The sequence below is a fragment of the Ursus arctos genome, unplaced genomic scaffold (genome assembly GCF_023065955.2).
Source record: "Ursus arctos isolate Adak ecotype North America unplaced genomic scaffold, UrsArc2.0 scaffold_22, whole genome shotgun sequence".
Taxonomy (NCBI): Eukaryota; Metazoa; Chordata; class Mammalia; order Carnivora; family Ursidae; genus Ursus; species Ursus arctos.
In genome coordinates, this window is record NW_026622897.1 from 19350132 (window position 1) to 19366408 (window position 16277).

Here is a 16277-nt window from a genome sequence, read left to right on the forward strand (position 1 = left end):
GACAATCTTAGAATAGCTGAGGTGGGTCAAGGGACAAAGAAAATAGATATGCATTAAACATTCATCCAAACATAAAGACTTAAAATTCTCGTTCTGTACAGAAGAGAAAAAAAGCTGGAAGTTGGATCCCTCATTGAAAACACACACACACTAATAAAGTGTGGTATTTCTTTCTCCAAATCCTACTTTCTCAAAAAAAATATTTTTTCTTTCCAAGGTTTTCCTCAAGGTAAATTTGACATCCTTGTTCCTCAAACTGTAGATCAGTGGGTTTAACATGGGCACCACAATGGTATAGAACAGAGAGGACACTTTCCCTTGGTTAAGGGGCAAAATGGAAGGTGGTTTGAGATACATGAAAGCCCCAGAACCAAAGAAAAGAGAAACCACAATTATGTGAGAGCTGCATGTACTGAAAGCTTTGGATTTGCCCTCAGTGGAGTGAATGTGGAGAATGCTGTGGAGAATCAGAGCATAAGAAATGAAGATGGTGACAATAGGCATTCCAATGTCAATGGCCACAAGTACAAAGACCACCAGCTCGTGCACATAAGTGCTGTTGCAGGAGAGCTCAAGGAGAGGAAAGATGTCACACATGAAATGATTGACAAGATTGTCAGCACAGAAAGTCAGACTTGCTACGCTTCCTATGTGGACTATGGCCCCTGAAAATCCCATCACATAGACACCCAGCAAGAGGAATAAACAGACCTGAGGAGACATGGTGGCCGTGTATACCAGTGGTTTACAGATGGCAACGTAGCGGTCATATGCCATTGCTGACAGGAGGAAGGACTCAGAAATGACGAAAAAGCAGAAGAAAAAGAGTTGAGTCATGCACTCTCCGTGCAAGATGATGTTCTTCTTTGAGACGAAACTCTTTAGCATTCTGGGGGTGATGGTAGTAGAGTAACAGAAATCTACTAAGGAGAGGTTGAAGAGGAAAAAGTACATAGGGGTGTGTAGGCGAGCATTCAACGCAATCAGGGTTATCAGGCCCAGATTCCCCAGCAGAGTGACCATGTAGAAACCTAGAAACAGGAAGAAGAGAGGGATCCGGAGTCCCGGCTGGTCTGTTAAGCCTGCAAGGATAAACTCTGTCACAGAAGAGTTCTCAGCTGCCATTCTCCTCTTGGGGATGGGTAGAGGAAGGGCAGTCTGGGGAAAAGAAAAGAGAACCAGTTAGAAAGAAACATCACCACTCTCTCAGTATCCATCCCCCATTCTGGAGAATGGAATCCACAGAGAGATTTGAATGTTAGTACGGTAGGAAGAATTTTACTGTTTGCTATGGACCTATCTTACAGCCCAAGTGACTTTAACTTCCAGAGAGAACAGTTAGAGGCTAAACTTTGCCTCCAGAGAGAAAGCAGTAATTTATTCATATCCATATAGATGTCTTTTAGATATTTAAGTTAGTCCATTTTCTGTCCTTCTCTCTCCTGACTGTGCTTCCATTGCTGACACCTGAGCCTCTTCCCTGAAGAGGGTCCTGTCAGAAGACACTGTGACTTCTCAGAACCCCCACCACTGGGTCACTGCTGTCAACCAAGGAATTGAGGCCACATTTTTCCAGTCTCTCCTAGATCAAGTGGTTCAATGATCATTTTTTAAAGCTAGCACTTATTTAAGGAGTTCCTGTGAGAGGCTATGTACTAAGCTGTGACAGTATTATTATCCCCACTTTGCAGATGAGAAAAAGGAGTTAGGTAACTAGCTTAAGTCCCCAAAATACTGAGGTGCAGCCAGAAGGTGAACTTCGGCAGTCTCTCACGTTTGCACTCATAACCACTGTGTTGCCTGACTCACCAGGGTTGGGAACATACTCACCTTCCTTTAGTTCAGAGCTATAAAGCTATTCTCTAGTGTTTCTTGACCACATTGTCCTGGAGCCCGAAAATGACCATAATGAATAGAAAATGATAGGCTGAGCTAAGAACTCTCTCCTTCCAATATGTTCCAAAGGATCAGAACCTCTAAGTTATCTTGTAGGCCCTTCTGCACTGAAGAACATGATTTCCAATTGTTAATTTGCCCAAAACTCCTTCTAGTTATAAGGAAAGAAACAGTGCCTTTTCCTGACCAGAGGAAACAGGAGAATAAGGAGGTTTAGTAGGATTACAGATCTCAGTGGCCTGATAATTAAGACTGAGACTCCCCGAAAAGCATTTCATCAGAGATTACTTTCCCAAAGGAATAAGAAATGTTTGTTTATACCCTTGATATTGCTTGATTTGGCTTGTGAAGACAATTACTTTAACAAACATTTATCCAGTACTATTAAAAGAAAAATCATTGTGAAAAAAATTATCACCATTACTATTTCTTGAATACACAGTAATGTACCTGACATAGAACCCTTCTACTGACTTCTGGCTGCCAAGATCCAAAACACTATATAAATATATCCTTATTAATTCCTCACAATAATGATACTCATTTGAAATATAAGCTGCTCACAGACAGTTTGTTTCAGAGCCCACATGCCTAGGTCTGTCTGACTCCAGGCCCCTCTTTTGTAACCACTAGACTAAGCTTCCTCATGATGAGAGCTCCTGAAAATCCATGAAGCTAGGGTCCTTGCCTTCTTGGATCTGGCAAACTCTTGTAACTCTTGGTTTGCTAATATTTTGTTTAGAATTTTTGGATCCTTGTTCAGAGATACTGGCCTATAGCTCTCCTTTTTTCTTTTTCTTTTTTTTTTTTTTTTTTTTTTTTTTTGTAGTATATCTGTTTTGGTATCAGGGTAATGCTGGCCTCATAAAATTAATTTGGAAGCTTTCCTTGCTCTTCTACTTTTTGGAATAGTTTAAGAAGAACGGGTATAAAATATTCTTCAAATGTTTGGTAGAATTCACCTGTGAAGCCATCTGGCCCTGGACTTTTCTATATTGTAAGTTTTTTTTTTTTAATTTCTGATTCAATTTCTATCACTAGTAATCAGTTGTTCAATTTTTCGTTTCCTTCTGATTCCATTTTGGAAGGTTGTATATTTCTAGAAATGTATCCATTTCTTCTCAGTTGTCCAATTTGTTGGCATATACTCTTTCATGATTACCTCTTATAGTCTTTTGTATGTCTGTGGGGTCAGTTATTTCTTTTCCTTAGTTTCTAGTTTTATTTATTTGAGCTCTTTTTCTTGATGAGTCTGGTTAAAGGTTTATCAATTTTGTTGATCTTTTCAAAGAACCTACTCCTGTTTTCATTTATCTGTTCTATTGTTTTTTTAGTCTCTATTTCATTTATTTCTACTCTATCTCTATTAATTCCTTCCTTCTTCTGGTTTGGGGCTTTGTTTGTTCTTCTTTTTCTAGCTCCTTTAGTTGTAAGTTGGGTTATTTATTTGAGATTTTTCTTATTTCTTTAGTAGGCCTGAGCTGCTCTAAATGCTTCTCTTAAAATCACTTTTGCTATATCCCAAAGAATTTGGAACGTTGTGTTTTCATTTTTGTTTTTCTCCATGTATTTTTTTATTTCCTCTATGGTTTCTTGGTTGACCCACTCAGTGGTCAGTAGCATGTTTATTAGCCTTCACGTATTTTTGTTCTTTCCAGTTTTTTTTCTTGTGATCCATTTCTAGTTTTATACCATTATGGTCAGAAAAGATGTGTGATATGATTTCAATCTTTCTGGATTTATTGAGACTTGTTTCGTGCCCTAACATGTGGTCTTCATGTTCTTCAAATGATTAGTCTTCTTAATATAAATAATGAAAAAGCATGTAGAAAATCTTGGAGGATTTGAGGGAGATTGTGTCACAGTTTTATAGTCTTCCTGGATACCCCCATAAAAAAACCAGCACAACTAAATAGCAAAGCATAATCCCATTAACAACGTCTATGACAAAAATAAGTGCTATGTTATCCCCTTTACCTCCAAACACAAGCAGATGGGCACAAACCACCAAGAGCTTAAAATCTGCTTAGTATCAGCATCTGTGCAGGAAGAAACAGAAGGAAGCAACAGGACATCTGGCAAACCTGAAACTCCAAAACAACTAATCGGTATTCCAAGTAACTCTCAAAAGGCCAATTTGAAAATAGCACCTAAAACTGGAAGGGATTTTGCATTCTCCAATAGTGTGTGAATTTAAATTACTCCATGCTAAGATCTGAAGGGGCTACGGTTTGCGCACTATGAACTCTTAAAATAAAGCAATCAAAGCTCCCTACAAGAATAAGAATAAAACCCAAACTAAACATAATAGGGTAGAGACAAAAGAAAGAAAAGATCCAGATAAAGGTAGAAAGGGAACAGAGCCAGATCTCAGACAGTAAAGTCATCATATTTTTTAACACTTCACAGAAGTGACAGAATAGGGAGTTCTATAGGTATGAAGTTAGAAAAAAAACCTAGGGGCACCTGGGTGGCGCAGTCGTTAAGCGTCTGCCTTCGGCTCAGGGTGTGATCCCAGCGGTCTGGGATCAAGTCCCACATCAGGCTTCTCTGCTAGGAGCCTGCTTCTTCCTCTCCCACTCCCCCTGCTTGTGTTCCCTCTCTCGCTGGCTGTCTCTCTCTGTCAAATAAATAAATAAAATCTTTAAAAAAAGAAAAAAAACCTAATTTGATATAAAAATGAACAGCAGAAAAGAATCAAGGCATTCCTCATAAAATTATAAGTAAAAAGAAAAATTTTCTGATAGAAAATGTGGAGCAAACCACAGAGACATATTGTATTAGTCTGTTTAGGATGCAATAACAAAATGTGAATGGGTCAGTTAAGCAACAGAAGTGTATTTTCTCACAGTTCTGGAATTCAGGGTGCCTACATAGGTGATTTCTGGTGAGAACTCTTCCTGGCTTACATATGGCTGCCTTGTCAGTTTTCCTCACATGGGAGAGACAGTGAGCTCTGGTGCCTCTCCCTTGTCTTTCGAATGGCACCAGCCCTATCAAATTAGGACCCCCTTTAGGGCCTCATGTAACCCTTATCATCTCCTTATATAGGTTCTGTCTCAGAATACAGTCACATTGAGGGTTAAGTCTTCAACATCTGAATTTGGTGGGTGGGGGAACACAACTCAGTCCATTGCCCATGGCTACAAATAAATCAATACTATTACATTATTTCAAAATGAACTAAAACACATGAAAATGTTACAAGGTATGAAAGAACAACAAATGTCAGAATTAGAAAAACTAACAAATTAGGCAACAGAACCCAAGAAATTATTAGAAATAAAAGAAAAAATAATTTAAAAAATTGGACTGAGTTAGAAGTAGCAGAAGAGCGAATAAACACAACAGATAATGCCTTAGGAGAAATAGAAGTTGGAAAAGGGGGTAAAAAAAGAGAGAGAGAAGAAATGAAGAGGGTTTATGGGAAAGCAACAAATATAGACACCAGACAAAGAAAACCCAATCCACATAGAGTAGGAGCTCCAAAGGAGAAAACTAAAGCAAGGGGCAAAAAAGATAATAAAGACTATATATAATTCATGGAACTTTTCCTAGTGTCCAAAAAAAAAAAATTGAAGTGATATATTTAAAAGAATCATCACACCTAAGAAAATTGCCCCCAAAATAAATATCAAAATGTACACCAGTGAAATTATTGGCCTTTTTTAATAAGAGATTGTTGGGGTTAATGTAGAGCATGAAATCAGCCATTAATACCTGGCTTGCTAAAATGTAACACAGAGGCCGCCGAGGGCAAGAAGATTTCAGAGAAGGGCATAGGCCTTCCTTTGGAATGCGGAGGCCTGTGTGACCACTCTGCCATTGGAGTGCCGTGAGGAGTTGCCTTCCCAAAGCTTTCCCAGCCCAAACAGCCGCCCAGTGATCTAAAAGTTGTAGTCATTGTCCCTTAGGCTATGTTTAGCAGAAGTAGTAAACACGCCCAAATTAACATATCGTATCTTTCCGGTAAACAGATCCTCCCAGTTTCAATAAGACCCCCTGTCACACATCTGTGCTTGAGAAACAGTGATGAGGATTTGTGATTGTCTCAAAGGACCAATAAAAGTGGGAGCAAAGAAGAGCAAAGGGTCTTGTCTCTGAGCCTTGACTCCCTTGCCTTCTTCTCTGTTTCACGGCAAAGGTTGGAGTATTCTTTCATCCGTCGGTACAGGGACTGCTGGCCATTCCCAGCAAGAGATCCTTTGAGAATCATGTGGCCTGAAATTTCCTGGTTCTTTCTGAAAAGACCTGGAAACAATAACCAACCCAGAAGTAATGAGCCTCCCTAGAGCCTAATAACTGGTCTTGGAATTCCATTTCACCACTAAAAGAAGGCATGTTTCCTGGAGAAATGGTCGATTCCTGATCTGAAGAATGAAATGTATGGGATAAGCTCACAACATCTTGTTATAACAGATAAAAATTAGTATTAGATAAAAATTAGTATTCATGTTACTGCCTTAAAATTAGTATTAGTATTAGTATATGTTACTAGGAATACTCCTGACGAAGACTCAAGGGGCAAACTGAAGAGAATTCCACAGGCCAGACGTAGAAAATTTGCGCAACAAAAGGATAATAATAATTGTAATAACAGTTTAAACATAAAATATGTTTAAATTGATGAGAGTATAATGATTCTAAAGAAAAATAACAGGTCACCTTTGGAGGATAATAAGAAACCAAATCATTATTTTGAAAATCAAAAAATGAAGGACATATAAGTGTTTTTATCTGAACTGTGGATGGATAATGAAACTGCGCAGGAGATAAAATTGCATTAAACTGAATGTATGCACACACACACAAATGAGTACAAGTAAGATGGGGGAAATCTGAATGAAATCCACGGGTTGTATATGGCAGTACGGGTGTGTGGTATTGTGAGGTTGCCGTATAATTATGCAAAATGTTACCATTGAGGAAAACTGTATGAAGGGTACACAGGCTCTCTCCATATTATTTCTTTCAACTGCACGTGACTCTGCAACTATCTCAAAATAAAAAGTCTAAAAATCTTTATTAGCATGACACCTGGGTGGTTCAGTCAGTTAAGCATCTATCTTCGCTCAGGTCATTATCCCAGGGTTCTGGAATCTAGTCCCACATCGGGCTCCTTGCTCAGCGGGGAGCCTGCTTCTTCCTCCCCCTGCTTATGCATTCTCTCTCTCCCAATCTCTCTCTCTCTCTCAAACAAATAAATAAAATCTTCAAAAAAATAAAAAATAAATAAAAATAAAAATCTTCATTAGCAACATTTTCATGGGTAAGATAGCACTGAATATAATCTCTAAAAGTAAATTTTCTTATGAACATATACCCTTCATGAATGAGAATATGCACGAAGAGTTCTTGTCATTCTACCTGTTACGTCCCTCAACCTCCCGCCATTCTACAGTGGCCACCCTACAGGTACCACGGCAGGGTGACAAGTTCAATGTTCCTTATAAATTTAACATCCCTCAACTGAAGTTCTGGTTTGTTTTAGTAAAATATTTTCATTTGTTCCAGAAACATTTAAAATAAACATTTTCAGCCTAACTGATTATGCCCACTGAAGAATAACGTTGAGTAGTAGCCATCAAGGTCGTAATTGATGATGTGGGTGGTAATGACAAGTGGCGGGGGTGGTGGTGAGAATGACGGGGTTGTTGGCTATCAGATAGTTGAAGGCTGGCATGAGACTCTAAGTTTCCCAAACTGCAGATGACTCCAAATAAAAGGAAAATTAACACACCCGGGAGACAAACCATGCTTCACAGCAGAGGTGCACGCCAACACTCTAATTGCTCCTTCAGCAAGGACTCCAGGCTCTGAAGTGACGGCATCCCAAGAGGCTCTGCCTGTGTGTTATATAAACAGACCCCCAAGTCTCCCAGTCTCAGTGACCCCATTTTTCATAACCGTGCTGGCCCCTCAGAATACATTTACGACTAAATATCAATCTGTATGGTTCTCTCCTTTCTTGCTGTTTATTTCCTGACTGCTGGAAATCAAGGCATCCCCTAAAATTTCCAAGAGACCGTGCTGTTTTTTTCTCACCACAGGTATTTAATTATGGATTTCAAGCAATTGTATGAGAAAAGTATTTCTTCTGCGAACTCCTATTTCTAATGCAGGCTTTATTTCTAACATTTGTCTACCTTCATCTCAAAGCATCTTTTCTTTGTGTGCTGTGTTCTCATCAGCAACAATCCCAAGCCACTGATGGTCTGGTAAAGCTAGAGGTAATCATCGTAGTAACTGATATCAAATATATGGATCATGTTTGCCTATTTCATATCATTAGATGATTATGGGAGTAAAAACTTAACTCAGTGCCGTCTAGGATTTTCGCCGTCTGCACCACACTGAGTGGTGTTTACTCTGCACCGCTTTGTAAACCACTTTGGTTTCTGGTAATGGTATCTTCAAGGTGGATTTTCTGTGTTTCTTATTGTTTTAAGAGATGAAAATTGGGTACAGGGGATACATAAGATTCTTGAACCTATTGTTATCCAGAAGAAATTTGTTTTCTCCTCTAATAAATGGAAAAAACTTAGCTACTTCTGAGACTAGTTACTGTGAAGTTAAATGCCATACCACCAATAACATATGAAGTTTGCAATGCAATGCAGATTTTCTTGTCTTCACACCACATCCTAAGGATTTAAAGACTGTTATATCTAAGAAAAGGAAATACAGTTAGTGCCAGAGTTATTATTATTATAGGAATCAAATGAGACAATGTATTATAAAGTACTTTTAAAAAGCAGGTTACAAAATGTTTTTTTAAAAATCCGTATATATTTATACATGTGTAAATATATATATTTATATATATATATATATCTAGAATATATATATATCTAGAATATATATATATGTATATATATAGAAAGATAGTCACTGCCAGTATTAGTCTCCAAATAGTGCAGAAATGGTGTTTTTACTTTTGCTTGTTTGTATCTTTTTTAAGATTCATTTATTTTAGGCGGAGGGGCAGAAGGAGAGAGAGAGATTGAGAATCCCAAGCAGGCTCCACACTCAGCAGGGAGCCTGACACGAGGCTCTGTCCCACGACACTGGGATCATGACCTGAGCCGAAGGCAGAGGCTTAACTGACGGAGCCACCCAGGCACCCCTGCCTTTGTACTTTCTTAAATGTCCTTGAAGTTAGCAATGAAATCCATCCTGCATCTCCAAAAATTCAATAAATTAAGTTTACTAAATAATAATAAAGTGCTACTCAAAGATAAGCTACAGCAAAACAATACGGTTTAATGGAAACAAAACAGATGATAGTCAGAAGCCATGGGTTATAGCCTAGTTCTGTCTCTACCAACTGTATGATTTGGGGTAATGTTTAGAGCTCCGACTTCCTAGAGAATGAAAAAAAAATAATGTAACATTCCTCTTTTTTCATATGCTGTGCACAAGCTAAGACATCAAGTGTAAAGCACTTTCAACCACCACATTGCTTAGAGCTGTAGGTGTGCGGATACACAAGGCTGCACACTTGGGCTAAGAAATGAGCTCATGATCAGGCGAGAAGAGTTCGAGTTCTAGGTCATTGATATTAGTTTGCTTCAAGCAAGTCACTGAGGATCTGGCGCTTCTGTTTTCTCAATAGGAAATGGAAATAAAAATCCTTCTCACAACACATTTTTTCCTCATACCCAAAATTTTAGAAGGAGTTAGAGATTGACCTTTGAGGGCATTATACAAAAGTTAGCAATTATATGAGGAAGCAATAAAAAGAGTGAGAACTTAAGGTTTTTAGCCTAAGCGATACATCTTAGAGATGGGATGTCTGTAAGTATCAGGTTCAACAAGGATGATCCATGTTTCTTAGGGACATGTTGACAATTTGAGTACCTTGTCATTAGGGAGATCATGGGGCCTGGTTTTGTATTACAATCTGAAAATCATCATCATAACAATAATGGCTTTGGGCACTTACTCTGTACTGTAGTATGTAACAGTGCCCACGCTGCACCACAGATCAACTAATCTGAACCTCTATGCGTGGAGCCCAGGCATCAATATTTTCAAATGCTCCAGGTGATTACAGTCTATAGTCAGTGTTGAGAACCACTGTCTTAGAGCCTTAAGTCCAGTGAAAAACTAAGAACAAATTCCAGACACCTGATGACAACTCACTTTTATGGGAACTGGGTGCTTGAAAAAATATTTCTAAATATGCATTATCCTGTGTTATTTTTACAACCACCTTTGAAATTGATATTACTGATGTCTTTTTTTTTAATTTAAATTCAATTAGCCAACATATGGTACATCATTAGTTTCAGATGTCGTGTTCATCACATCACATGCCCTCCTTAATGCCCATCACCCAGTTACCCTATCCCCTCACCCACCTCCCCTCCAGCAACCTTCAGTTTGTTTTCTATAGTTAAGAGTCTCTCATGGTTTTTCTCCCTCTCTGATGATTTCCCATTCAGTTTTCCCTCCCTTCCCCTATTATCCTCTGTGCTATTCCTTATATTCCACATATGAGTGAAACCACATGATAGTTGTCTGTCTCTGATTGACTTATTTCGCTCAGCATAATACCCTCCAAGTCCATCCATTAGTCACTGAGGATCTGGCATCGATGTAAATGGTAAGTATTATCCTTTCTGATGGCTGAGTAATATTCCATTATATATATATAGATATATAGATATATAGATATATAGATATAGATAGATATAGATATAGATATAGATATAGATATAGATATAGATATATAGATATAGATATCTCACATCTTCTTTATCCATTCACCCATCGATGGACATCTCAGCTCTTTCCACAGTTTTGCTATGCTGGGCATTGCTGCTATAAACATTGGAGTGCAGATGCCCGTTTGGATCACTACATTTGTATCTTTGGGGTAAATACCTAGTAGTGCAATTGCTGGGTCATAGGGTAGCTCTATTTTTAAAGTCTTAAGGAACCTCCATACTGTTTTCCAGAGTGGCTGTACCAGCTTGCATGCCCACCAACAGTGTAAGAGGGTTCCCCTTTCTCTGCATCCTTTCCAACATTTGTTGTTTCCTGACTTGTTAATTTTAGCCTTTCTGACCAGTGTGAGGTGATATCTCATTGTGGTTTTGATTTGTATTTCCCTGATGCCAAGTGATATGGAGCATTTTTTCATGTGTCTGTTGGCCATTTGTATGACTTCTTTGAAGAAATGTCTGTTCATGTCTTCTGCCCATTTCTTGACTGGATTATTTGGGCGGGGGGGGGGGGTCTTGAGTTTTATAAGGTCTGTTTTGTTTTGGTTTTTTTTTTTTAGGTTTTATTTATTTATTTGACAGAGAGAGACAGCCAGCAAGAGAGGGAACACAGGCAGGGGAGTGGGAGAGGAAGAAGCAGGCTCCCAGCGGAGGAGCCTGATGTGGGGCTCGATCCCAGGACTCTGGGATCACACCCTGAGCTGAAGGCAGACGCTTAATGACTGAGCCACCCAGGTGCCCCGAGTTTTATAAGGTCTTTATAGATCTTAGATACTAGCCCTTTATCTGCTATGTCATTTGCGAATATCTTCTCCCATTCCATAGGTTGCCTTTTAGTTTTGCTGACTGTTTCCTTTGCTGTGCAGAAGCTTTTTATACTGATGAAGTCTTAATAGTTCATTTTTGCTTTTGTTTCCCTTACCTTTGGAGACGTGCCTAGCAAGAAGTTGCTACAGCCAAGGTCGAAGAGGTTGCTGCCTGTGTTCTCCTCTAGGATTTTGATGGATTCCTGTCTCACATTTAGGTCTTTCATCCATTTTGAGTTTACCTTTATGTCGTGTAATAAAATGGTCCAGTTTCGTTCTTTTACATGTGGATGTCCAAATTTCCCAGCACCATTTGCTGAAGAGACTGTCCTTTTTCCATTGGATGTTGTTTCCTGCTTTGTCGAAGATCAGTTGACTATAGAGTTCTGGGTTCTCTATTCTGTTCTATTGATCTGTGTGTGTTTTTGTGCCAGTACCATACTGTCTTGATGATTACAGCTTTGTAATAGAGCTTGAAGTCTGGTATTCCGATGCCACCAGCTTTGGTTTTCTTTTTCAACATTCCTCTGGCTATTTGGGGTCTTTTCTGGTTCCATACAAATTTTAGGATTATTTGTTCCAGCTCTGTGAAGAATGTTGATGGTGTTTTGATAGGGATTGCCGTGAACGTGTAGAGTGCTCTGGGCAGCATAGACATTTTAACAATATTTATTCTTCCAATCCATGAGCATGGAATGTTTTTCCATTTCTTTGTGTCTCCCTCAATTTCTTCAGTAAGTATTCTGTAATTTTTAGAGTACAGATCCTTTACCTCTTTGGTTAGGTTTATTCCTAGGTATCTCATGGTTTTTGGTGCAATTGTAAATGGGATCGACTCCTTAATTTCTCTTTCTTCTGTCTCGTTGTTGTAGAGACATGCAACTGATTTCTGTGCATTGATTTTTATATCCTTCCACTTTGCTGATTTCCTGTATGAGTTCTAGGAATTTTGGGGTGGAGTCTTGGGTTTTCCACATAAAGTATCATGTCATCTGCGAAGAGTAAGAGTTTGATGACTTCTTTTGAGGTATGTTCCCTCTATCCCTACACTGTTGAGAGTTTTAATCAAGAAAGGATGCTGTGTTTTGTAAAATGCTTTTTCTGCATCAATTGAGAGGATCATATGGTTCTTGTCCTTTTTTTAAATAATGTGATGTATCACATTGATTGATTGATTTGAGAATCTTGAACCACCCTTGCAACCCAGGAATAAATTCCACTTGGTCGTGGTAAATAATCCTTTTAATGTTCTGTTGGATTCTGTTGGCTGGTATCTTGGTGAGAATTTTGGCATCCATATTCATCAGGGTTATTGGTCTGTAATTCTCCTTTTTGGTGGGGTCTTTGTCTGGTTTTGGGATCAAGGTAATGCTGGCCTCATAGAATGAGTTTGGAAGTTTTCCTTCCATTTCTATTTTTTGAAACAGCTTCATAAGAATATTATTTCTTCTTTGAGTGTTTGGTAGAATTCCCCTGGGAAGCCATCGGGCCCTGGACTGATTTCTTTGTCAACAAAAAACATCTTGGAATGCAAGGACTCCTTCAGAGGCAAGGAAAAGCTTCATTGCACAGTTTGCAAACCGGGGAGACACAGCCTTGGGCTACAAACTGAAGTAGTTCTGTCAGGGAAGGATCAGGCTCGGGGTTTAAATAGGCAAAAACCTAGGGCAAGCTCTGTGCCCTTTATGGACATTGGTCAGACTTAGGTCCCAAGCTGCAAGTTTCAGGAGCAGAGTGGCAAGCAAGACACACAACTCGCTATTTCTGGTAACAGTTTCAGGATGTGGCAGCCGCTGAAGAGCATGACAGGATGTGTTGCGAGGGATTTTTTTTTTTTAATCTTGCTGAATTTTGTACAAGCTTGTCATCTCAGTCTGTGCTGACTGGTTTTGTTCCCGGTGGTCATTTGGCCTGATTAAAATTTTAGTTTTTCTCCCTTGACATGAGGGCACCCATCTTGCCTGTCAACCATTACTGTCTAATTTATCGAGGCTTTTTGTTCTCATCTTCATCTTTCAGATACAGACATTGACTTGTCACTCAGTGATACAATTGTAATTACCATACTACCCTGACACTGTGTGGATTTGAGATGGGTATTTGTGCTTTCACACTCAGAGACTATTTGGGAATTGCACAGATGACAAGGAAATTTTATTTCTGAAGCAAAATACATCTCCAAGCACAAAATACAAAATATGCTGCTTGTTACCTATAGGATAAAGGTTCTCAAACCTAAGCATGCATCGGCATCACCTGGAAAGAGTGTTAAACCCAGATTGTTGGCACCACCCCAAGGGTTTCTGATTTGGTGGGTCCTGGGTGAGGCCTGAGAGTTTGTATCCCTAACATGACACTAACGCTGCTGATCCAGGGAATACACTTTAAGAACCATTGCTGTAGGATATTTGAGAAACATAAAGGTGGTGAAAGTCCCAGATCTTGCCCCCTTTTTCCTCTCATCCTCATGATCTTTGAAACACCCAGAGCCTGGTCTTTCTCCCAGCAAACAGCAAGATGAAGGAAGGATTCATCAAGAAAGAGCCCAGGATTGCCCAACTGACCCCAAGTGCTCAAAACTAGCTTCACCCAAAAGTCCAAGATGCAGCCTTTCATGGGCTCTTCTCTCCCATCCCCACAGGGCTCCCAAACACAGGAGAATGGCTGCAGAAAATCACTCTACAGTGACTGAGTTCATCCTCAGGGGATTGACAAATCAGCCAGAGCTCCAGCTCCCACTTTTCTTCCTCTTCCTTGGGATCTACTTGGTCACCATGATAGGGAACCTGGGCATGTTCACACTGATTTGCCTGAATCCTCAGCTTCACACCCCCATGTACTACTTCCTCAGCAATCTATCACTTGTGGATCTCTGCTACTCCTCTGTCATTACCCCGAAAATGTTGGTGAACTTTGTGTCAGAGAAGAATACCATCTCCTATGCAGGGTGCCTGTCACAGCTCTACTTCTTTCTTGTGTTTGTCATTGCCGAGTGTTACATGCTGACAGTGATGGCCTATGACCGCTATGTCGCCATCTGCAGCCCTTTGCTCTACAATGTCATCATGTGTCATCAAGTCTGCTTCCTGCTGGTGGCTGTGGTCTACACCATGGGGCTCATTGGCTCAACAGTAGAGACTGGCCTCATGTTAAAACTGTCCTATTGTGAGCTCTTTATCAGTCATTACTTCTGTGACATCCTCCCTCTCATGAAGCTCTCCTGCTCTAGCACCTATGATATTGAGATGACAGTCTTCTTTTTGGCTGGATTCAACATCATAGTCACGAGTTTAACAGTCCTAATTTCCTATGTCTTCATCCTCTCCAGCATCCTCCGCATCAGCTCCACTGAGGGCAGGTCCAAAGCCTTCAGCACCTGCAGCTCCCACCTTGCAGCTGTGGGGATGTTCTATGGATCTACTGCATTCATGTACTTAAAACCCTCCACAGCCAGTTCCCTGGCCCAGGAGAACGTGGCCTCTGTGTTCTACACCACAGTGATCCCCATGCTGAACCCCCTGATCTACAGCTTGAGGAATAAGGAGGTAAAGGCCGCCATGCAGAAAACACTGAGGAGAAAGGTGTTTTGATGTAAATGTTATTCTTTCTCAATTTGAAAATTAAGTTGTTTTAAAACCAGAGGGAAGCCTCCTGAATACTTATCCAACCATGATGGGAAATAGGCGCTTGACTACATGGTTGGATGAATGCCTCCTCCCCTTCTTCCCTCTTCCTTCTCTACTTCTCTGGACTCTCATTTCTGTTTGAAATCAAATTATTTCAAGTTCATGTTTTCTTTCACTTGAGATCCATTTTCTCCGTCCCGAATCCTTGGATAAACATTTACTATCTTAACTGTAATTTAACATAAATTTTAAACTTTCAACATTGAGTTTGAAAGTCATCCATTGTTTTATTACCTTCCCTATAGTAAATATTACTCAATCCAGTTCTTATTTTTTTTGTGCCGGGGAGTACACAGGACAGAGAGAGGTGAGTGTGAAAGTCACCAAGAAGTGAGACACAGCTCCTTGCTCATCCAGACCCCCTCTCCTCTCTTCACGCCTCTCTACTTGTTTCTGCCCAAGAACCTCTACATTATCCCTTTATGTAATTTCATAGTAGCAATAAAAATAGTAAGAGCCAGTCACATGGTTTGAGATGCTTACTCTGAGCCATGCAACTCCCCTAGATGCTTTATATGCATTGTTTCAATGCTGCCTCACAACACGTAGGTACTGTTGCTATCCCCATCTCACAGATATGGAAACTTGGTTCAGTGACTTGCTAAGGTCATGTAGCTGGCAAACCACACTGGGATCCAAATCTAACTCAGAGCCCACAGTCAACTCTCACACATTATCCCTTCATCTTTAGGCCGACACTCCATTTGAACAGCCTTTTAAGCTGGACCTAATTATGCTTTTCCAGTTTCAGATATCTCCAAAAAATAATTTTTCAGGTCCCCACCTTTGATCACCTGCCCTAGCCTCTTTCACTTTGTAGACAGCTTCTTCAAGATGACTAAGGAAAGATTGCACTAGAGTGACCAACTTGACCCGGTTTGCCGGGCCCTTTCCCAGCGTTAACACTGAAAGCCCTGTATCTCAGGAAATCTGTCAGTCCCAGACAAAGCAGGAGGGTGGGTCACCCTAGGTTACACATTGCTGCAAAATCTCTTGTCCTGCTTAAATAACTGATAGATCTACTGTCGGCCTCACTTGGTAAATCCATTCGCCATGGGACAAAGTTTCTCCCTGCTCCCCTTGCTTATAATGGTATCAAGGATAAAAGGGTTAGACTTAGCGGCCTGACATAGGGCAAAGGATTTATGGACATCCTCTTG

At 40.0% G+C, this 16277-nt stretch overlaps 2 protein-coding genes across 2 annotated transcripts; one reads left to right on the forward strand and one right to left on the reverse strand.

The window, feature by feature from the left end:
* Positions 1–201: 201 nt before the first annotated feature.
* On the reverse strand, positions 202–1134 carry LOC113260181 (olfactory receptor 8B12; the record flags this gene model as incomplete). The annotated part of the gene is made up of 1 exon (XM_026505926.3): positions 202–1134. A coding segment is annotated over exon 1 (924 nt), but the record flags the coding sequence as incomplete, so codon positions are not given.
* A 12957-nt stretch (positions 1135–14091) lies between these two features.
* Positions 14092–15021, forward strand: LOC113259922 (olfactory receptor 8A1). The gene has a single exon (XM_044386487.2). The coding sequence runs from the start codon at positions 14092–14094 to the stop codon at positions 15019–15021; it is 930 nt and encodes a 309-aa protein (XP_044242422.2).
* Positions 15022–16277: the final 1256 nt, after the last annotated feature.